The sequence below is a fragment of the Odocoileus virginianus genome, chromosome 28 (genome assembly GCF_023699985.2).
Source record: "Odocoileus virginianus isolate 20LAN1187 ecotype Illinois chromosome 28, Ovbor_1.2, whole genome shotgun sequence".
Taxonomy (NCBI): Eukaryota; Metazoa; Chordata; class Mammalia; order Artiodactyla; family Cervidae; genus Odocoileus; species Odocoileus virginianus.
Window position 1 is genome coordinate 15,943,552 of NC_069701.1, and position 25,092 is coordinate 15,968,643.

General features: G+C 39.8%; 1 protein-coding gene across 1 annotated transcript in view; it reads right to left on the reverse strand.

The window, feature by feature from the left end:
* USP35 (ubiquitin specific peptidase 35) overlaps positions 1-25,092 on the reverse strand; it is a 63,807-nt gene that overhangs the window by 23,377 nt on the left and 15,338 nt on the right. Inside the window, 1 exon segment of the mRNA XM_070457243.1 lies at positions 23,309-23,502. Within this exon segment, the coding sequence (XP_070313344.1) occupies positions 23,309-23,502 (194 nt within the window).

Consider the following 25,092-nt stretch of genomic DNA (forward strand, 5'->3'; position numbering starts at 1 on the left):
CTACTTTTATGCAGATCGATGATGACATCAGTTTGCATCCAAGGATTTTAAGCGTGAACCACAAACTGTAATTTTTTAAATCTCACCCATGGAAAGTGAAAGTGAAGTCACTCAGTCATGTCCGACTCTTTGCAACCCCGTGGACTGTAGCCCACCAGGCTCCTCCGTCCACGGGATTCTCCAGGCAAGAATACTTGAGTGGGTTGCCATTTCCTTCTCCAGGGGATCTTCCCAACCCAGGGATCAAACCCAGGTCTCCCGCATTGTAGGCAGACGCTTTAACCTCTGAGAGTGGACATGCTACTTGGGACCTTTCCCCAATTGGGACTCCATATGTGCTGTGACACAGGACTTCTCAGCACTGTTTGAGTCTGGATGTTGGTCAAAATCCAATTTGGTGATGTACCCTCTGCTGTTTCTGTTCCTCTTTTCTTTTAATGTTAGTATATTGAAAGTAAGCTAGATAATTCTCTAATAAATATCTGTATTATTTGTATAAAACAAACAGCTTATTCTGTTAACAAATTCTTTGAATCTGAGACAAAAGTGAAAACTTTCGGTAAAACAGATGCTCAGTATCACTATTAGAGAAACACAAATCAAATGAGGTACCACCACATGCCAGTCAGAATGGCCATCATTAAAAAGTCTACAGGGACTTCCCTGGTGGTCCGGAGGTTAAGAATTTGCCTGCTGATGCAAAGGACACGGGTTCAATTCCTGCTCTGGGAACATTCCACATATCACAAAGCAACTAAGCCCATGCACCACAACTACTGAAGCCCACACACGCTGGAGGCCACATGCCACAGCTCCAGAGCCTGACCCCAAGTGCTGAAACTACTGAAACCTATGTACCCTAGAGCCAGTGCTCTGCCACAAAAGAAGACACTGCAATGAAAAGCCCCCACTCGATGTAACTGGAGAAAGCCCATGCATAGCAGCGAAGAACCAGCACAGCCAAAAATAAATAATCAATTTTCTTCTAAAAGGCTTCTTATAATAAATGCCAGAGAGTGTGGAGAAAAGGGAATCCTCCTACCCTGTTGGTGGCAATGTAGGTTGGTGCAGCCACTGTGGAAAAACAGTATGGAGGTTCCTCAGAAAAGTGTTTACTATATAGAATATATACTATATAGTACTGTATAGAATAGAAAAGAATTACTATATGATCCAGCAATTGCAATCCTGGGCATCTACACAGACAAAACTATAATTCAAAAAGATATATGTACTCCTAAGTGCATAGCAACATCATTCACAATAGCCAGGACATGGAAATAACATAAATGTACATCAACAAATGAATAAGAAAATGTGGTACATATATACTACAATGGAATACACTAATCACCCATAAAAAGAACGAAATGATGCCATTTGCAGCAACATGGATGTAACTAGAGATTATCATACTAAGTGAAATTAGAAAGAGAAAAACAAGTATCATAAGATATACTTTTAAGTGGAATCTAAAATATGACACAAATGAACCTATATATGAAACAGAAAGAATCACAGACATAGAGAATAGACTGGTGACTGCCAAGGGGGACAGTGGCGGAAGAGGAATGGATTGAGAGTTTGAGTTTAGCAGATGGAAACTATTACACATGTAATGCATAAATAAGGGCCTACTGTATAGCATAGGGAACTATATTCAATATCCTGTGATAAACCATAATGGAAAAGAATATGAAAAAGAATGTATAAACAAATCAGACCAACTTAAACTAAAAGGCTTTTGCACAGCAAAAGAAACAATAAATAAAATGAAAAGACAAACCACAGACTGGGAGGAAACATTTGCAAATGATGTAACTGACAAGGGATTGTTCTACAAAACTTACAAAGAGCTCATAAGGCTTAATATCATCAAAGCAAACAATGCAATCAAAAAATGGGCAGAAGGCCAAAACAGACATTTCTCATAAAAAAGACATACAGGTGGCCAAGAGGCACATGAAAAGATGTTCAACATCGCTAATTATTAGAGAAATGCAAATCAAAATTACAATGAAAGGATTGGTTCAAGATGGCAGAGTAGAAGGACATGTGCTTACCTTCTCCTACCAGAGCACAAAAATTGCAACTAGCTGTTAAACAACCATTGACAGGAAGACACTGGAACCTACTAAAAAAAGGATACCCTACATCCAAGAACAAAGGAGAAGCCACAACAAGACAGTAGTAGGGGCACAATTACAATAAAATCAAACTCTATACCTGTCAGATGGGCAACTCACAAACTGGAGAACAATAATACCAAAGAAGTTCTCGCACTGTTGTGAAGGTTCTAAGCCTCAAATTAGGTTTCCAAGCCTGAAGATCCAGCCAAGGGACTGGGAATCTGACCTGGAAGGCCAGCAGGATTTGATTACAGAGCTTCCATAGGGCTGGGGAAAACAGAGAGTCCTGGAGGGCACAAAGAAACTCTTGTGCTCACCAGGACCCAAGGGAAAGGAGCAGTGACCCCACAGGAGACTGAGCCAGACCTGCCTGTGAGTGAGTGAGGGTCTCCTGCAGAGGTGTGGGTCAATGGTGGTCTGTCATGGGGATGGGGGCGCCAGAAGCAGCAGTCCTAGGAGATGTGTCTCCACGTAAGTCCTCTTGGAGGTCATCAATAGCCCTGCTTCTGTTGGTGTTGTTCAGTCGCTCAGTCATGTCCAGCTCTATGTGACTCCAAGGACTGCTTCATGCCAGGCTTCCATGTCCTTCACCATCTCCCAGAGCTGTCACCTGCTTATTTAACTTATATGCAGAGTCATTTCAGTTCAGTCCAGTTGCTCAGTCGTGTCTGACTCTTTGTGACCCCATGAATCGCAGCACACCAGGCCTCCCTGTCCATCACCAACTCCCAGAGTTTACCCAAACTCATGTCCATCGAGTTGGTGATGCCATCCAGCCATCTCATCCTCTGTCATCCCCCTCTCCTGCCCCCAATCCCTCCCAGCATCAGGGTCTTTTCCAATGAGTCAACTCTTCGCATGAGGTAGCCAAAGTTTGGAGTTTCAGTTTCAGCATCAGTCCTTCCAATGAACACCCAGGACTGATCTCCTTTAGGATGGACTGGTTGGATCTCCGTGTGGTCCAAGGGACTCTCAAGAGTCTTCTCCAACACAACAGTTCAAAAGCATCCATTTTTCGGTGCTCAGCTTTCTTCACAGTCCAACTCTCACATCCATACATGACCACTGGAGAAACCATAGCCTTGACTAGACGGACCTTTGTTGGCAAAGTAATGTCTCTGCTTTTTAATATGCTGTCTAGGTTGGTCATAACTTTCCTTCCAAGGAGTAAGCGTCTTTTAACTTCATGGCTGCAATCACCATCTGCAGTGATTTTAGAGCCCAAAAAAATAAAAGTCTGACACTGTTTCCACTGTTTCACATCATGCAAAATTCCAGGCTGGATGAAGCACAAGCTGGAATCAAGATTGCCAGGAGAAACATCAATAACCTCAGATATGCAGATGACACCACCCTTATGGCAGAAAATGAAGAGGAACTAAAAAGCCTCTTGGTGAAGGTAAAAGAGGAGAGTGAAAAAGTTGGCTTAAAACTCAACATTCAAAAAACTAAGATCATGGCATCCAGTCCCACCACTTCATGGCAAACAGGTAAGGAAACAATGGAAACAGTGACAGACCTTATTTTCTTGAGCCCGACTATAGAAGCATATAGACTCCAGGACTGGGTTGCCTCAGGCCAAAGAAGTAATAGGAAGGGAGCACAACCCCACCCATCAGCAGAAAACTGGATTCAAGTTTTACTGAGCACTGCCCTGCCCACCAGAGCAAATCCCAGTTTTCCCCATAGCAGTCCCTCCTATCAGGAAGCTTGCACAGGACTCTTATCCTCATCCACCATAGGGCAGACGGAAGAAATAAGAACTGCAATCCCATCAGCCTCCAGACCTAAAGCCACAATCACAGAAAGCTACCTCAAAGGAAAAGAAATAGGATTATTTCCCAGATGAAGAAACAAGATAAACCCCTAGAAAAACTACCAAATGGAATGGAGATAGGCAACCTCCCAGAGAAAGAATACAAAATAATGATAGTTAAGATGATTCAGGATCTCAGAAAAAGAATGAAAGCAAAGATTGAGAAGATGTAAGAAATGCGTACCAAGGATCTACAGGAAGTAAAGAACAAACAAACAGAGATGAGCAATACATGAGCAGAATAACTAAGGTGAAGAATGGATAAGTGACCTGGAAGAATAGTGGAAATCAATGCTGCAAAGCAGAAGGCAGAAAAAAGAATGAAAAGAAATGAAGACAGCCTAACAGACCTTTAACATCACTCAGCAGTTGGTGATGGACAGAGAAGCCTGGCATGCTGCAGTCCACGGGGTCGCACAGAGTTGGACCCAACTGAGTGACTGAACTGAACTAAGAGACCTCTGAGATGACATTAAATGCACCAATATTCACATTATAGGGGTCACAGAAGGAGAAGAGAGAAACAAAGGAACCGAGAAAACATTTGAAGAGATAATAACTGAAAACTTCCCAAACATAGGAAAAGAAATAGTCAATCATGTCCAGGAAGAACAGAGAGTTCCAGGCAGGATAAACCCCATGAGGAACACACCAAGACACGTAATCAAACTGACAAAAATTAAAGACAAGGATAAACTATTAAAAACAACAAGGGAACAAAGACAAATAACAAACAAGGGAAAACCCATAAGGTTATCAGCCAATTTCTCAATGGAAACTCTGCAAGCTAGAAGGGAATGGCACAAAATATTCAAAGTGATGAAAGGGAAGAACCTAAAACCAAGAATACCCAGCAAGACTCTCACTCAGATTTGAAGGAGAAACCAAAAGCTTTCCAGACAAGCAAACGTTGAGAGAATTCAGCACCAGAATTTAGCAAAACTAAACCAGTTTTGCAAAAACTGGTAAATGAACTTCCCTAGGCAAGAAACACAACAGAAGGTAAAGATCTACAAAAAACAAACCCAAGACAATGAACAAAATGGTAATAGGATCATATATACCAGTAACTACCTTAAAAGTAAATGGATTAAATGTACCAAACAAAAGACACAGACTGGCTGGGTGGTCACAAAAACAAGACCAATATATGCTTTCTACAAGAAAGCATCCCCAAGAAAAAGAAAGGCAAAATGGTTGTCTGAGGAGGCCTTACAAATAGCTGAGAAAAGAAGAGAAGCTAAAGGCAAATGAGAAAAGGAAAGATATACCCATCTGAATGCAGGGTTCCAGAGAATAGTAAGGAAAGATAAGAAAGCCTTTTTAGAGAACAATGCAAAGTAAGAGAGGAAAGACCAGAGATCTCGTCAAGAAAGTTCGAGATACCAAGGCAACATCTCATGCAAAGATGGGCACAATAAAGGACAGAAACAGTATGGACCTAACAGAAACAGAAGAGATTAAGAAGAGGTGGCAAGAATACACAGAAGAACTATACAAAAAAGATCTTGATGACCTGGATAACTACAGTGATAACCTAGAGCCAGACATCCTGGAGTGTGAAGTCAAGTGGACCTTAGGAAGCATCACTACCAACAAAGCTAGTGGAGGTGATGGAATTCCAGTAGAGCTATTTCAAATCCTAAATGATGCTGTGAAAGTGCTGCAATCAATATACCAACAAATTTGGTTGAGCTTCCCTCATAGCTCAGTTGGTAAAGACTCTGCCTGCAGTGCAGGAGACCCGAGCTCAATGCCTGGGTCAGGAAGATCCCCTGGAGAAGGAAATGCAACTCACTCCAGTATTACTGCCTGGAGAATCCCATGGATGGAGGAGCCTGGCAGGTTACAGTCCATGGGATCGCAAGAGTTGGACACGACTTATCGACTAAACTGCCCCCAGCAGCAGTCACAGGACTGGAAAAGGTCAGTTTTCATTCCAATCTCAAAAAAGGGCAATGCCAAAGAATGTTCAAACTACTTCACAATTGCACCGATTTCACATGCTAGCAAAGTAATACTCACAATCCTTCAAGCTAAGCTTCAACAGTATGTGAACCAAGAACTTGTAGATGTACAAGCTGGATTTTAAAAAGGCCAGGAACCAGAGATCAAATTGCCAACATCAACCTCTGCTGGATCATAGAAAAAGCAAGAGAATTCCATAAAAACATCAACTTATGCTTCACTGACTATGCTAAAGCCTTTGGCTGTGTAGATCACAACAAACTGTGGAAAATTCTTAGAGAGATGGGAATACCAGACCACCTTACCTGCCTGGTACAAAACCTGTATCAGGTCAAGAAGCAACAGTTAGAACTGGACATGGAACAAAGGACTAATTCAAAATGGAGAAAGGACTAAGTCAAGGCTATATATTGTCACCCTGCTTATTTAACTTATATACAGAATACATCATCCAAATGCCAGGCTGAATGAAGCATAAGCTGGAATCAATTTTACAGGAAGTAATATCAATAAAAAACCTCCAATATGCAGCTGACACCACCCTTATGGCAGAAAGTGAAGAGAAACTAAACAGCCTCTTGATGAAGGTGAAAGAGGAGACTGAAAAAGTTGGCTTAAAACTCAACATTCAAAAAACAATGGTCATGGCATCCGGTCCCATCACTTCATGGCAAATAGATGGAGAAACAATGGAAACACTGACAGACTTTATTTTCGTGGGCTCCAAAATCACTGCAGATGGTGACTGCTGCCATGAAATTAAAAGACACTTGCTCCTTGAAACAAAAGCTATGGCAAACCTAGTTCAGTTCAGTTCAGTCACTCAGTCATGTCCGACTCTTTGTGACCTCATGAACTGCAGCACGCCAGGCCTCTCTGTCCATCACCAACTCCCGGAGTACTCACAAACCCATGTCCGTTGAGTCGGTGATGCCATCCAACCATCTCATCCTCTGTCATCCCCTTCTCCTCCTGCCCTCAGTCTTTCCCAGCATCAAGGTCTTTTCAAATAAGTCAGCTCTTCGCATCAGGTGGCCAAAGTACTGGAGTTTCAGCTTCAGCATCAATCCTACCAATGAACACCCAGGACTGATCTTTGGGATGGACCGGTTGGATCTCCTTGCAGTCCAAGGAACTCTCAAGAGTCTTCTCCAACACCACAGTTCAAAAGCATCAATTCTTTGGCACTCAGCTTTCTTTATAGCCCAACTCTTACATCCATACATGACTACTGGAAAAACCATAGCCTTGACCAGACGGACCTTTGTTGGCAAAGTAATGTCTCTGCTTTTTAATATGCTATCTAGGTTGGTCATAACTTTCCTTCCAAGGAGTAAGCATCTTTTAATTTCATGGCTGCAATCACCATCTGCAGTGATTTTGGAACCCAGAAAAATAGAATTAGCCACTGTTTCTATTGTTTCCCCATCTATTTGCCATGAAGTGATAGGACCAAATGCATGATCTTAGTTTTCTGAATGCTGAGCTTTAAGCCAACTTTTTCACTCGGCTCTTTCACTTTCATCAAAAGGCTCTTTAGTTCTTCTTCACTTTCTGCCATAAGGGTTGTGTCATCTAGACAGCGTATTAAAAAGCAGAGACATTATTCTGCCAACAAAAGTCCGTCTAGTCAAAGCTATGGTTTTTCGAGGAGTCATGTATGGATGTGAGAGCTGGGCAATAAAAAAGGCTGAGCGCTTAAGAATTGATGCCTTCAAACTGTGGAGTTGGAGAGTCCCTTGGACAGCAAAGAGATCAAACCAGTCAATCCTAAAGGAAATGAAACCTGAATATTCTCTGTAAGGACTGATGCTGAAGCTGAAGCTCCAATACTTTGGCCATCTGATGCCAAGAGCCAACTCACTGGAAAAGACCCTGATGCTGGAAGATTGAGGGCAGGAGGAGAAGGGGGCTACAGAAAATGAGATGGTTGGATGGCATCATGGACTGAATGGACATGAGTTTAGAGGACTCTGGAAAATGGTTAAGGACAGGAAAACCTGGTGTGCTATAGTCCATGGGGTTGCAAAGAGTCAGACGTGACTGAGTCATTGAACAAGAGACCTGCTTTATACCTACCATCGCTCACACACTGAAAGTAAGTGAATGGGAGAAGGTATTTCATGCAAATGGAAATCATAAGAAAGCTGGAGTAGCAATATTTGTATCAGACAAAATAGACTTTAAATGAAAGTGTTATAAGAGACAAGACAGTACATGATGATCAAGGATTCAAACCAAAAAGAAGATTTAACAATTATAAATATATATGCACCCAACATAGGAGTGCCTCAACATATAAAGCAAATACTAACAAACATAAAGGGAGAGATTGACAGTAACATAATAATCATGGGGGACTTTAATACCCCAGTTTCATCAAAGGACAGATCATCCACACAAAAAATCAATAAGGAAATGTAGGCCTTCAATGACATTTTAGATAAGTTGGACTTAATATTTTTAGAGCATTCCATGCAAAAGCAGCAGACCACACATTTTTCTCAAGTGCACACGGAACATCCTCCAGGACTGACTACATACTGGGCCACAAGACTAGCCATGGTAAATTTAAGAAAATCAAGATCATATAAAGTGTGTTTTCTGATCATAATGCTATGAGATTATAAATAAACTACAGGAAAAAAACTCTAAGAAACACAAACATGTGACAATTAAACAACATGGCTACTAAACAACCACTGGATTACTGAAGAAATCAAGGGAAAAATTTAAAATATACCTAGAGATAAATGAAAACAAAAGCACAATGGTCCAAACCTTACAGGATGCAGCAAAAGCAGTTCTTAGATGGAGGTTGATAACAATACAACCTTACCTAGAGAATCAAGAAAAGTCTCAAGCGAACAACCTAACCTCACACCTAAAACAACCAGAGAAAGAAGAACAAAACCTAAAGTTGGTAGAAGGAAAGAAATCATAAAGATCAAATCAGAAATAAATAAAATAGACACAAAGAAAACAATTGCAAAGATCAATGCAACTAAAAGCTGATTCTTTGAAAAGATAAACAAGATTGATAAACCTTTAGCCAGACTCATCAAGAAAAAAAGGGAGAGGACTCAAATCAGTCAAATTAGAAATGAAAAAAGAAAAGTTATAACTGACTCCACAGAAATCAAGAAACATAAGAGACTACAATGAACAACTGTATGCCAATAAAATGGACAACCAGGAAGAAACAGACAAATTCTCAGAAAGGCACAGTCTCCCCAAACTGAACCATGGAGAAATAGAAAATATAAACAGACCAATCACAAGCACTGAAATTGAAACCATGATTAAAAACCTCCCAACAAAGAAAAGTCTAGGACCTGATGGCTTCACAGGTGAATTTTATCAAACATTTAGAGAAGAGTTAACACCTATCCTTCTGAAACTGTTCCAAAAAGTTGCAGAGGAAGAAAACCTTTGCAACTCATTTTACAAGGCGACCATCACCCTGATAACAAAACCAGAAAAAGATATCACAAAAAAAGAAAATTATAGGCCAAGATCACTGATGAATATAGATGCAAAAATTCTCAACAATATACTAGCAATCCATATCCAACAATATGTTAAAATGATCATACACCTTAATCAACTGGGATTCATCCCAGGGATGCAAGGATATTTTTTAACATCCACAAACCAATCAATGTGATACATGGCATCAATAAACTAAAAAATAAAAACCATATGACCTTCTCAATAGATGAAGAAACAACTGTGAACAAAATTCAGCAGCAATTTATAATAAAAAAAACTCTCTAGAAAGTGAGCATTGAGGGTACATACTCCAACATAATAAAGTCAACATATGACAAACCCACAGCTAGCATCATACTCCATGGTAAAAAGCTGAATCCAAATTGGAAAAGAATAAGTTAAACTGTCACTGTCTGCAAATACCATACATAGAAGAGCCTAAAGAGGTACCAGAAAACTACTAGAACGCAACAATGAACTTGGTAAAGTTTCAGGTTACAAAATTAATACACAGAAATCTGTTGCATTTCTATACACTAACAATGAAAGATCAGAAAGAGAAATCAAGAAGCAATTCCATTTATCATTGCATCAAAAAGAATAAAATACCTAGGAATAAGCAGTCACCACACAGGAGGAGTGGTCCGTCTAGTCAGAGCTATGGTTTTTCGAGTAGTCATGTATGGATGTGAGAGTTGAACTATAAAGAAAGCTGAGCACCGAAGAATTGATGCTTTTGAACTGTGGTGTTGGAGAAGACTCTTGAGAGTCCCTTGGACTGCAAGGAGATCCAACCAGTCCATCCCAAGGGAAATCAGTCCTAAGTATTTATTGGAAGGACTGACGCTAAAGCTGAAATGCCAATACTTTGGCCACCTGATGCGAAGAACTGACTCATTGGAAAAGACCTGATGCTGGGAAAGACTGAAAGCAGGAGAAGGGGATGACAGAGGATGAGATGGTTGGATGGCATCACTGACTCATTGGACATGAGTTTGAGTAAACTCTGGGAGTTTGTGATGGACAGGGAAGCCTGGCATGCTGCAGTCCATGGGGTCGCAAAGAGTCGGACATGACTGAGCGACTGAACTGAACTGAGATTAAAAAGAATGCATTTGAGTGAAGGTGATGGAAACTGGAGCCTACTATAATCCACCCTAACCCTAATTTTTAGGTGGATGAAACTGGAGCCTACTAGGAAGGAAGTCAGTCAGGAAGAAAAATACCAATACAGTATATTAACACATATATATGGAATTTAGAAAGATGGTAACAATGGCCCTCTATGCGAGACAGCAAAAGAGACACAGATAAAAAGAAAAGACTTTTGGACTCTGTGGGAGAAGGCGAGGGTGGGATGATCTGAGAGAATAGTACTGAAACATGTATATTACCATATGGGAAACAGATCACCAGTCCACGTTCGACGCATGGAACAGGGCACTCAAAGCTGGTGCACTGGGACGACCCTAAGGGATGGGATGGGGAGGGAGGTGGGAGGGGGGTTCAGGAGGGGGGACACGTGTACAACCATGGCTGATTCATGTAACTGGATGGCAAAAACCATTACAATACTGTAAAGTAATTACCCTCTGATTAAAATTAATTAATTAATTAAAAAAAAACAAGCCATAGAAGCAATCTAAACGTCCATAAAAAGATGAATGGATAAAAAAAGTATGGTAGATATACATAATGGAATATTATTCAACCATAAAAAAATGATGGAATAATGCCATTTTCAGCAATATGGATGGACCTATAGGTTATCGTCGGAGAAGGCAATGGCACTCCACTCCAGTCCTCTCGCCTGGAAAACCCCATGGATGGAGGAGCCTGGTGGGCTGCAGTCCATGGGGTCGCTCATAGTCAGACACCACTGAGCGACTTCACTTTCACTTTTCACTTTCATGCACTGGAGAAGGAAATGGCAACCCACTCCAGTGTTCTTGCCTGGAGAATCCCAGGGACGGGGCACCCTGGTGGGCTGCCATCTATGGGGTCGCACAGAGTCAGACACGACTGAAGCGACTGAGCAGCAGCAGAGGTTATCATACTTAGTAAAGTACATCAGATAGAGAGACAAATATCCTGTAACAGCACTTCTATGTCAAATCTAAAAAAAGATGACACCAACGAATTTATGTATACAACAGAAACAGACTCACAGACATAAAAAAAACAAATTTATGGTTACCAAAGGGGAAAGGTGGGGGAATAAATTAGGAGTCTGAGACGAGTATATACGACCACTATACATAAAACAGATAACCACCAAGGTCGTCTTGTATAGCACAAGGAACTCAAAATATTCGATAATAATCTATATGAAAAAAAATCTTAACAAGAACGGATATCTGTATATTTGTAACTAAATCACTTTGAAGTACACCTGAAACTAACACAACACTGTAAATCAACTACACTCCAATATAAATTTTAAAAACATGCTATATGATACCATAATGATAGATGTCATTATAGATTTTTCCAAACCTACTGAATGTACAATACAGAGTGAACATAATGTTAATTATGGACTCTGGGTGATTACAATTTGTCTTTGTGTAGGTTTCTGCTCAGCAGGAAAAGAAGAAGTACCGTTCTGGTTAGTGATGTTGATAACAGAGGAGGCCATACATCTGTGAGAAAAGATGGCATGGGCAATCACTCAATATTCCTCTCAATTTTCTGTAAACCTAAGTGAAGAGTTAGTTACTAAGTCATGTCCGACTCTTTGCAACCCCATGGACTGTAGCCTGCCAGACTCCTCTGTCCACAGGATTCTTCAGGCAAGAATACTGGAGTGGGTAGCCATACCATTCTCCAGGGGGTCTTCCTGACCCAGGGATCAAACCCGGGTCTCCTGCATTGCGGGCAGATTCTTTACCATCTGAGGCACCAAACCTGCTCTAAAGAAGAAAGAGGATTCTGGGAAGATGGCAGAGTAGGATGTATTAGGAAACTTGTCTCCCCACCTGGACAATAACTATACTGGCAGAATCTGTCTAATGTAACTATTTTTGGAACTCTGAAGTGTGTTAAAGGCTTGCAACTTCCAGGCCAAAGCTTCCAGGGTAAGCTGGAGTCATTGTCAGTCCTCTGCACAGAAGCAGCACGGCTGCGCACATGTTCCTGGAGTGTTTTTCACAGATCTTGCAGGAGCTGGGGTGGGTAAAAAGGACTCTATCCTCCAGTATTGCGGAACATGCTCCAACTGCTGCTCCTGATCACACAGATGCAGAGACATGGGCAGCCATCATTGTTACAGTCTCCACCACTGTTACAAATCCTTCCATCTCAAGCTAAATTATGACTTCCAGGAGACTTAGAAGGCCAGCACTCTCCCCACTCCCACTTGCCTACTTCACCACTTCATTTTTCCTTTTTCCCTTTTGAGGAGCTAAACATTAATGACTAGGGCATTAAAAAACAACTGCACACTATGGGGAAAACTAGAAAGTGACAGCACATGCCCATTTGAAAGCCTCAGAAAAGACATAAGAAGACATTAAATTTATCCTTCAGGCTGACATGCAGCACAGAGACAGACTATAACAATAGAAAACAAAAGAAGGGACTTCCCTAGTGGTCCCATGGTTAAGAATCTGTCTTCCAGGGAACTCGAGTTCAAACCCTGGTTGGGGAAGTAAGATCCCACATGCTACAGGGCAACTAAGCCCACAAAGCACAACTACTGAGCCCGCACACCGCAATAAAGACGCAGTGCAACCAAAAATTAAACAAACGAAAGAAAACAAAACCCAGGGGAAGGAGGAGAATCTGATTTCCAGAGTTCCCGTTATTATTAAACAGATGTCCAGAGCTCCACAATCACAAGCCATACAAAGAAACAGAAAAGTACAGCCCATGCAGAGGAAAAAAAAAAATTCAACAAAATATGTCCCTGAAAAAGACTTAACAGCAGATGTATGAGACCAAGACTTTAAAGCAATGGTCTTCAAGGTGATAAAAGAACTACAGGAAGAATGGAGAAAGTCAAGAAAACAATCTGTGGGCAAAATAGAAATATCAATACAGAGACAGAAAAACTAAAAGAGAAACAAAAAAAAAGAAATTCTAGAGCAGAAAAGTACAATAAATGAAATTTAAAACTTACTAGAGGTAGATTTTCAGGTTTGAGCAGGCAGAACAACAACTCAGTGACCTTCAAGACAGGACAATGGAATTTATCAAGGCTGAGGAACAGAAAGGAAAAAGACTGAAGAGTGAACAGAACCTAAGAGGTCCAAGGGCCACCATGAGAAGGACCAAAATACTGTGGGAAGCCCAGGAGGAGGGGAGAGAATGAAAAAAGGGCAGAAAGAACGTCTGAAACAAACAATGACTGAAAACTCCTCAAATCTGATGAAAGACAAAAACGTAAACATCCAAGAAGTTCAACAAAATCCAAGTTAGAAGAATTCAGAGACCCACACTGAGACTGATCATAACCAAACTTTCAAAAGACAAACAGCAAAATCTTGAAGGCAGCAACAGAGAAGCAAATCATCACATACAAGGAATCCTTAGTAAGATTATCAGTTAGATTTTCTGACCAGAAACTTTGGAGGCCATAAGAAGGTGGACAGATATATTCAAAATGCTCAAAGAAAAAAAATCTGTCAACCAAAATTCCTAAATCTGGCAAAATTGTTCTTCAGAAGTGAGGGAGAATCAAGACATTTCCAGATAAACAAAAGCTGAAGGAATTCATGACCACTAGACCTGTCATACAGAAAGGCTCAAAGGAGTCTTGCAAGGTGAAAAAAAACCACACTAGTCAGAATCTCAAAGTCACATAGAAAACATTGGGTCACAAATCAAGCCTCAGTAAAATTAAGAAAGTTAAAACTGTATCAAGCATCCTCTCTGGCCACAACGGTATGAGATTAGATATCAATTACAGGGGGAAAAAAACTGCAAAAAACACAATCACATGGAGATTAAATAATACATTTCTCAGTAACAAAGAGGTTACTGAAGAAATAAGAAGGGAAATCAAAAGATTCCTAGAAACAACCGACAATGAGAACACAACACAAAACCTATGGGATGCAGCAGAAGCAGTTCTTCTGAGAGAGAAGCTTACAGCAACACAATCCTACTTCAACAAACAAGAGAAACACTGAATGGACAACCTAACTCTACACCTAAAGCAGCTGGAAAAGGAAGAACAAAAAAACCCACAAAGTTAGAAGGAAATAAATCATGAAGATCAGAGCAGAAATAACTGAAAAAGAGATGAAGGAAACAATAGCAAAGATTAATAAAACTAAAAGCTGGTTCTTTGAGAAGATAAACAAAATTGACAAACCATTAGCCAGACTCATCAAGAAAAAAAAAAGGGAGAAAAATCAAATCAACAAAATTAGGAATGAAAAAGGAGAGGTTACAAAATGCAGAAATACAAAGGATCCTAAGAGACTATTATGAGCAACTGTACACTAATAAAATGGAGAACCTAAAAGAAATGGACAGGTTCTTAGAAAAGTTCAACTTTTCAAGACTGAACCAGGAAGAAACAGAAACTATGAACAAGCCAATTACAAACGCTGAAATTGAAACTGTGATCAAAAATCTCCCAAAAAACAAAAGCCTAGCGCCAGATGGCTTCACACGTGAATTCTATTAAACATTTAGAGAAGAGTTAATGTCTATTATCCTTCTGAAACTCTTCCAAAAAAATTTCAGAGGAAGGAACATTTCCAAACTCATTCTATGAGGCCACAATCATTCTGATACCAAAACCAGACAAAGATATCACCAAAAAAGAAAATTACAGGACAATATCACTAATGAACATAGATGCAAAAGCTATAATAACATTCTAGCAAACAATTCAACAACATGTTAAAAAGATCATACATCATGATCAAGTTGGGATGCAAGGATTCTTCAAGATACACAAATCAATCAATCTGATACACCATGTTAACAAACTGAAAGATAAAACCATATGATTATCCCAATAGATGAAGAAAAAGCTTTCAACAAAATTCAGCACCCATTTATGATAAAAAAAAAAAAAAACTCTTCAAAAAATGGGCATAGAAGGATCCTACCTTAACATAATAAAGGCCATATACAACAAACCCACAGCAAACATTCTCAAAGGTGAAAAACTGAAAGCATTCCCTCTAAGATCAGAAACAAGACAAGGGTGCCCACTCTGACCACTATTATTCAACATAGTTTTGGAAGTCCTAGCTACAGCAATCAGAAAACAGAAAGAAAAGGAATCCAGATTGGGAAGGAAGAAGTAACAGATTGGGAAGGAAGAAGTAAAACTCTCACTGTTTGCAGATGACATGATACTGTACATAGAAAACCCTAAAGATACTATCAGAAAACTACTAGAACTAATCAGTGAATTTAGTAAAGTCACAGGATACAAAATCAATACACAGAAATCACTTGCATTCCCATATACTAACAATGGAAAATCAGAAACAGAAATTAAGGAATCACTCCAATTTACCATTGCAACAAAAAGAATAAAACACCTAGGAATAAACCTACCTAGGGAGACAAAAGAGCTGTATGCAGAAAACTTTAAGACACTGATGAAAGAAATCAAAGATGACATAAACAGATGGAGGAATATATTCCATGTTTCTGGGTGGGAAGAATCAATATTGTGAAAACGACTGTACTACCAAAAGCAATCTACAGATTCAATGCAATCCTATCAAGCTACCATGGCATTTTTCACAAAGCTAGAACAAAAAATTTCATAATATATGGAGACACAAAAGACCCTGAAGAGCGAAAGCAATCTTGAGGAAAAAGAATGGAGCAGGAGGAATCAACTTACCTGATTTTAGACTATACTGCAAAGCTACAGTCATCAAGACAGCATGGTACTCGCACAAAAACAGAAGTATACACCAATGGAACAAAACAGAAACCCCAGAGATAAATCCATGCACCTATGGGCACCTTATCTTTAATAAAGGAGGCAAGAATATACAATGGGAAAAAGAGCTTTTCAATAAGTGGTGCTGGAAGAACTGGACAACTTTGTGTAAAAGAATGAAATTAGAATGCTTCTAACATCAAACACAAAGGTAAACTTGAAATGGATTAAAGACCTAAATGTAAGACCAGAATCTATAAAATTCTTATTAGAAAACCCAGGCAGAACACTGTATGACATAAATCATAGCAAGATCCTTTATGACCCACCTCCTAGAATAATGGAAATAAAAACAAAAATAAATAAGTGGGACCTAATTAAACTTAAAAGTTTTTGCACAGCAAATGAAACTATAAATAAGGTGAAAAGACAACCCTCAGAATGGGAGAAAATAATAGCAAATGAAACAACTGACAAAGGATTAATTTCCAAAATATACAAGGAGCTCATACAATTCAACACCACAAAAACAAACAACTCAATCAAAAAGTGGGCAGAAGACTTAAACAGACATTTCTCCAAAGACATATGGATGTCTAATAAGCAGATGAAGAGATGCTCAACATCACTCATTATTAAAGAAATCCAAATCAAAATGACAATGAGATACACCAGTCAGGATGGCCATTATCAAGAAATCCACAAACAAGAAGTGATGAAGAGGGTGTGGAGAAAAAGGAGACCTCTTGGACTGCTGGTGGGAATGTAAATTGATGCAGCCACTATGGAAGACAGCAGCGAGATTCCTTAAAAAACTAGGAATAAAACCACACAGGACACAGCAATACCACTTCTAGGCATATACACTGAAGAAACCAAAACTGAAAAACACATATTCCTCAATGTTCATTGCAGCACTATTTACAATAGCTAGGACATGGAAGCAATCAAGATGTCCACTGACAGATGAATGGATAAAGACGCTGTGGTACATATACACAATGGAATACTACTCAGCCATAAAATGGAACACATCTGAGTTCATTCTAAAGAGGTGGATAGACCTAGAGCCTATTATTAAGAGTGAAGTAAGTCAGAAAGAGAAAAAACAAATATCATATATTAACATATATATATAGAATCTAGAAAGATGGTACTGATGAACTTATTCGCAGAGAGATGGTACTGATGAACTTATTCGCAGAGCAGCAGTGAAGATGCAGACACAGAGAACAGATTTATGGACAAGGATGAGGGAAAGGAGGGAGAGGGTGTGATGAATGGAGAGAGTAGCATGGAAGCATGTACACTAACATATGTAAACAGACAGCTGATGGGAATTTGCTGGATGACTCAGGGCACTCAAACTGGGGCTCTATAATAACCTAGAGGGGTAGAAATGGGCAGGAGGTAGGAGGGAGATTCAAGAGGGTGGGGACATATGTACACCTGTGGTTAAATCAAGTTGATGTATGACAGAAATCAAACCAATATTGCAAATCAATCACCAATCAACTAGAAATAAATAAATTTTTTAAAGTCACATAGAAAAATACAGATCTCAACAAAGGTAAATACATGAGTGATTATATGTAAAGAAAAAAGACAATTACTGATGCAATAGCTAGTATTACCATAACTTTGGTTTGAAACTCAAAACTCTTCCACATAATTCAGGGGACTAGTGCATCTAAAAGAATTACTTGCTTATGTTTTAGGACACACAATTATAAAGATGTAATCCTGTGACATCAACAACCAAGGTGAAGTGGGATAGAACTGTGAAGGAGCAGAGTATCTGTATGTTATTAACAGTAGTAGTAGCAGTGTTAGTCACTCAGTTGTGTCCAACTCTTTGCAACCCTATGGACTGTAGCTCGCCAGGCGCCTCTGTCCATGGGATTCTCCAGATAAGAATACTGGAGTGGGTTGCCATTCCCATTCCAGGTTGGGGATCTTCCCAACCTGGGGACTGAACCGAAAAAAAAAAAAAAAAATCAACTGAACACAAAAGAAAACAGGAATGCAAGAAATGCGGGATAAAAAAGCTAGAAGGTGTATGGGAAATAAATAGCCCAATGGCAGAAGTCAGTTCCCTTCTAGAAAAACGGTACTGATGAACCAATTTGCAGGGCAGGAAAAGAGACAGAGACGTAGAGAATGAGCGTGTGGACACAGTGGGGGAAGGAGAGGATGGGACGAATTAAGAGAGTGGCACCGACACATATACACCACCACGTGTAAGACAGACAGTGGAAGCTGCCGTGTAGCACAGCCCAGCTCTGTGCTGTGATAACCTAGACGGGGGGGAGGTGAGAGTGAGGCTCCAGAGAGAGGGGACATGTGCATACATATAGCTGCCTCACACTGGTGGACAGCAGAAACACAACACTGTGAAGCAATTATCCTCCAACTAGAAAATAAATTTTAAAAATACTACAAAGGATTTTAATAAAAGCAAATGTATCAAACTCTCTCACCAGAAGAGACTGGCAGTTGGCAGAATGGATAAAAATACATCGAATTGTAATACTGTCTATAAGAGACTCATTTGAGATACAAAGACACAAGGGGGCTGAAAGTGAAAGGCTGGAAAAAGAAATGCCACACAAATAATAACCAAAAGAGAACAGAAATGGCTGTACTAATGTTAAGACAAAACAGACCTTAAGTCAAGAAAGGTAATAAGAGACAAAAAGGGACGTTATACATTAATAAAAGGCTCAATACAGCAAGAAGACGTAACAATTACAAACATTTACACACCTAATTACAGGCCATCAAAATATATAATGCAAAAGTTAACAAAATTGAAAAGAGAAAGAGACAATTCTACGTTAATAGTTGGAGACCTCACGACCCCACTCACAATAACAAACAGAAGAACCAGACAGAAGATAAACAGAGAAACTGGGAAACTTATTAAAAAACATTCCACCCAACAACAACAGCATACACATTTTTCTCAAGTGCACAGGGACCTTTGTCCAGAAAAGACTGTAAGTTAGGCTACAAAGTCTCAATAGATTTAAAAGATAGATATCATACAAAGTATCTTCTCTGACTACCACAAGATAAACTTAGAATTCAATGAGACAGAAAACTGGAAAATTCACAAAATTGTTGAATCTAAACAACACACTTTAAACAACCAATGGATCAAAGAAGAAATCACAAAGGAGAAATTAGAAAATACTTAGATATGAACAAAAACAAAAATACAACATACCAAAGCTTATGTGACACAGCAAAAGTGGTGCTCCTAAGGGGGAAATTTATAACTAAAAACAACACTTATATTAAAAAAACAAGAAAGAAGGCTTAATCTCCAAAATATACAAATAGGTCATACAATTCAACAAAACAAACAACCAACCCAACTTAAAAATCAGCAGAAGACCTTAATAGACATTTCTCCAAAGAAGACATACAGATGGCCAGTAGGCACATGAGAAGATGCTCAACATCACTAATTATCAGAGAAATGCAAGTCAAAACTACAATAAGGGATCACCTCACACCGGTCAGAAAAGTCACTAAAAAGTCTACAAATAACAAATGCTGGAGGAAGGAGTGGAAACCTTTCTACACTGTTGGTGGGAATGTAAGTTGGTACAGCCATTAAGGAAAACAGCGTGGAGGTTTCTCAGAAAACTAAAAACAGAATTATCATATGATCCATCAATCTCACACCTGGGCACACAGACAAAACTATAATTCAAAAAGATACAGGACCCCTATGGTCAAAGCAGCACTATTCACTATTCACAAAACAGCCAAGCCATGGAAACAACATTAAGTGTCCAATGACAAATGAACAGATAAAGAACATGTGGTATACATATATACAATGGAATATTATTCAGCCACAAGAAATAAGGGACTCTTATCATTTATGACAATTAGATAAAGCTTGAAGACATTACACCAAGTAAAATAAGTCAGACAGAAAAAGACAAACTGTTTGATCTCACTTATATGTGTAATCTAAAAAAACAATTTCATAGATACAGAAAACAGATTGATGGTTGCCAGAGATGGGGATTGGGTATGGGTGAAATAGATGAAGGTGATCAAAAGATAATAAAGTTTCAGTTGCAAAATAAATAAAAGTCCTGAGAATGTAATGTATAGCATGGTTCCTATAGTTAGTAATACTGTATTGTATATGAAAGTTGCTAAGAGAATAAATCTTAAAATTTCTTATCAGAAGAAAAAAATTTGTAACTATGTGTGGCTATGGATATTAAGTAGACTTATTATGGTAGCCATTTCATAATATAGACATATGGTTGACCCTTGAACAATGCAGAGGTTAGGGGTGCCAACCATGCTGTCGAAAATCCATGCATAACTTTTGACTCCCCAAAAACATAACTACTAATAGCCTACTGTCAACTAGAACCCTTAACAATAACATAAGCAGTTAACACACACTTTTTATGTTATTTATATATCGACATATATCTCATATACTCATGACATACCTTCTAGGCTACAAGGTTTGCCTTCAATTTTTTCTCAAATTGTCACAAATCTCCAAAAATTTTCCCAATATATTTATGAGAAAAAAATCCACATATAAGTGGACCCATGCAATTCAAACCTATATTGTTCAAGGGTCAACTAATGGTATACTGAATCATTACACAATATGCTTGAAATTAATATGTTATATGTCAATTATATCTCAATAAAAGTAAATTTTTAAAAAAGCAACCTCTTTCAACAACTAAAAAAAGACTATCCATTCCACAGAGAATCTTTAAAAATGGTACAAATGAACTTATTTGCAAAGTAGAAATAGTCACCAATGTAAAAAAACAAACACTGGTTATGGTTATCAGTTACCGGGGAGAAAGGATGGGGACTGATATAGGCACACTACTATATATAAAATAGATAACTAATAAGGACCTACTGTATAGAACTGGGAACTCAACTCAATATTCTGCAGTGGCCTCTGTAGAATCTAAAAAAGAGTGAATATATATCTATGTATACCTGATTCACTTTGCTATATAGCAGAAACTAACAGAACACTGTAAATCAACTATATTCCAATAATTTTTTTTTTAAAAAAAGATTATCCACAGAGTAAAAAGGCAACCCTAGAAGGCTCTGGGAAAAAATATTTGCAAATCATGTATGTGATAAAGGATTAACATTCAGAACATGCAAAAAAAACTCCTAAACCTCAACAAAAACAACCTGATTCAAAAATAGGCAATGGATTTAAATTGACTTTTTGCCAAAGAATAGACACAAATGGCCAATAAACACATAAAAAGATGCTCTACATCACTAATCATTACAGAAACGGCAAACTAAAAACTATAATGACATACCACCTCACACCCATTTGTTATTGTTGTTGTTTAATTGCTAAGTCATGTCTGACTCTTCCATTACCCAGTGGACTATGGCCTGTCAGAATCCTCTGTCCATGGAGATTTCCCAGGCAAGAATACTGGAGTGGGTTGTCATTTCCTTCTCCAGGGATCAAACTCGCATCTCCTGCATCAAACTATAGGAGGGTAGGTGGGTTCTTTACCACTTAGCCACCAGGGAAACCCTTACACCTATTAGGATGACTACTGAAAGAAGAAAAAAAAAAAAACAGAAAAGAAACCTTAGAAAGATATAGAGAAATCTGAACTTCTATGCACTGTTTGTAGGAATGTAAACTGGTGCTGTCACTGTGGAAAACAAGATAGAGGTTCCTCAAAAAGACTAAAAAACAGAACTACCAAATGACCCAGAAATTCCACTTCTGGGTACGTATCTGGAAGAATCATAAGCAGGGTCTCAAAGAGATACTTATACTCCCATGTTCATAACAGGTAAAACACAGAAGCAAACCAAGTGTCTATCATTTTACCAATGAACAGATTACCAAAATGTGGCTTATACACACAATGGAATGTTACCCAGCCTTTAAAAAGGAAGAAATTCTGTGATGTGCTACAATATGGATCAATCTTGAGGATATTTACTAAGTGAAATAAGCCAAAACGACAAATACTGCATACAAGCAGAGACAACAATCACAGAGACAGGAAGTATAATGGTGGTTACCAGAGGCTGTAGGGGAGGGAGAATGGGAATATGGGAAGCTATTACTTAACAGGCATAGAGCTTCAGATTTACAACAGGAAAAGAGTTAAAGGTATGGAAGGTAGTGACGGTTGTAGCACAATTGTGAATACAATCTGACACCACTGAACTGTATACTTAAAAATGGTTAATAGGGTAAATTTTATGTTATGTGCATTTTTAAACACACACACAAGAAAGGAAAATTGAGGTGCCTCCCCTGGTGGTCCAGTGGTTGGGAATCTGCCTGCCAATGCAGGGGACACAGGTTCGATCCCTGGTCTGGGTACTAAGACCCACATGCCTCGGGACAACTAAGCCCATGTGCCACAACAACTGAACCCAGGCACCTGGAGCCCATGCTCTGCAACAAGAGAACCCACCGCAACAAGAAGCCTGCGCACTACACCAGAGCAGCTCCCGCTCACCCCAACCAGGGGGAGCCGGCGAGAAGCAACTAGGACCCAGCGCAGCCATAAATGAATAAATTTTTAAAAAAAAAAGAAATTAGGGAGGAACGTATGTCTGCTTCTGTGGCTGAAACCTTAATTTATCTTTAAGCAAGTCATCAGTTGAATAGGTACCCACTGACGATAACAATTTTGTTTCACTAATGCCCTGGAAAGTGGAAGTTCTACTGTGGAAGACACTGTCCACCCTCACAGACTCCAGGAGAAAAGTCAGTGATATCAACCAACGTAGCAGACCCACTTACCGCTGCAGCCTGACCCCCAAATCCCCATCTCAAGTTCCCATCAAGTCTTGACCTATTGCCTTGACAATGGCCTGCAAACCTCTGGAAGCCCTCACCTGCCCTTCACATACCCACAGACCTCAGGGAACTGTGCCCATAATACACATTAGGAGCCCCCCATCCCCACCCCCACAGACCAGGAAGCCCAGCAGAGAGAGGCAGAGGCAGACAAGAAATATAAAAGCAGCACCTACTCGGAAGCCATGAACAAGGCCTGAAGGATGCTGTTCACATAGCACGTGTTGCCCAGATTGATTAAACCGATCTTGCCCGTGTCTGACTTGGCCATGAGCCGGGGATAAAAGCCAGCCAGCTCACTCTTCTGCGAGGTCCAGGCATCCTGCCCCAGCAGCTGCTTGATTCGGTCCTCATTGGGAACATGGAGGTCCTGAGTGAGGAACAAGCCAGAGGGACACTGAGCACCAGCGTTAGCTCTAAGAATACCACGTCCTCCAGGAAACCCTAGGGTATAGTCTACCATACACGAGTCAAGCACACCACCCCAAAAATGTCATAGAGATGTGTGTGAACAGTCCCCTGCTTTCAAACATATTCTAGGTTTTCATCTTGACATGTGGGCCTTCGGGATGATCTTTCATGCCACAACTGCCTTTAGAAAGGGATAAAATCTTCACGACATAGGTGAAAAGACCAAGATCCAGATAGAGAAAGGATTTTCTTAAGAGGCAATAAATGAAGACTCTATTATATGTTAAGATGAGTCCAGGACGTGACACACCTTAAGTAATGACGACACTGGCCCCCTGGCCCAATCCAGCCGTGCTGAGATCTCAACCCTGGTCCAATTCCTGTCCTCACAGCTCTCTGGCTGTGGTCAGTAAGCCAGCCTGACTCAGTCAGTTAACCTCCCTGGACCGCCTACTGTTTGTCAGTTCAGCACACTATACTTTCATGATGCCTGCCCCTATGTCCACCTTCTTCATGTTCAAGTTTGCAGAGTCAGCTTTTTCAAATTAGTCAACACCACACACACACACACACACACACACACACACACACACACACACCCAGCCCCAGGATCCTGATCCCACAGTCAGGACAGTGGAAGGATCCTGGGGATCTGAGGTATGAGTCTTTGGTCACAGGCCCAGGGATTAGCACACTTTACCCTTCACTACCCTTTTTCACACCAGACAGCAGCACTGAAGACAGTATAACCAAAGCACTGGCTCTAAGGATGACATAGTCTAAAGAAAAACACCTAAGCATAATAATGCAATATTATTCAGTAGATTTAAGTGATATTCATGACAGTTCCTCTAGCCCCGTTCTTATTTCCAGATCTTAGCACAGTTCCTAAATTTGTCTAAGGTTCCTGAGCTTCAAACCAGCTTAGTAGCCCTCATCACTGCAAAAGGTAGGGCTCAAGCAGTGGTTTAATACATTTGCTCACTCATTTCCCATGATTGTTTATCAGATAATTTATCAGATTAGTCAGTCACCTCCCACAGATAGTAAAAATATAGGAGGTGCCTGAGGTAAGAAGCTAGGCATGTGTGCTCCGTGGACTGGAGCCAGCCAGGCTCCTCTGTTCATGGGATTTTCCAGGCGAGAATACTGGAGTGGGCTGCCATTTCCTTCTCCGAGGGATCTTCCTGACCCAGGGATCGAACCCACATCTCTTGCATCTGCTGCACTGGTAGGCAGATTCTTTACCAGCTGGGCCACCAGAGAAACCCAAAGAAAAGAAGCGAAGGGCTCAGTAACTTTGTAGTCCCTTCTTTTTTTCTTCCTACTATCCCCAATCCAACCCCACCCCACACACAACATGAACAAATAGGGACAAAAAGACAGAACCAACACTCCCTGCTCCCCCAAAACAGATACCACAAAATGCAAAAATATCCACACTAGAAAAAAAATCAAATGTCATTTTTTCCAAAGAAGGTAACTTGTACTCATGGGAGAATAAAGAGAATAAAACAAAAACTTTCAAATAACTTTCAAGCTTCTCCTG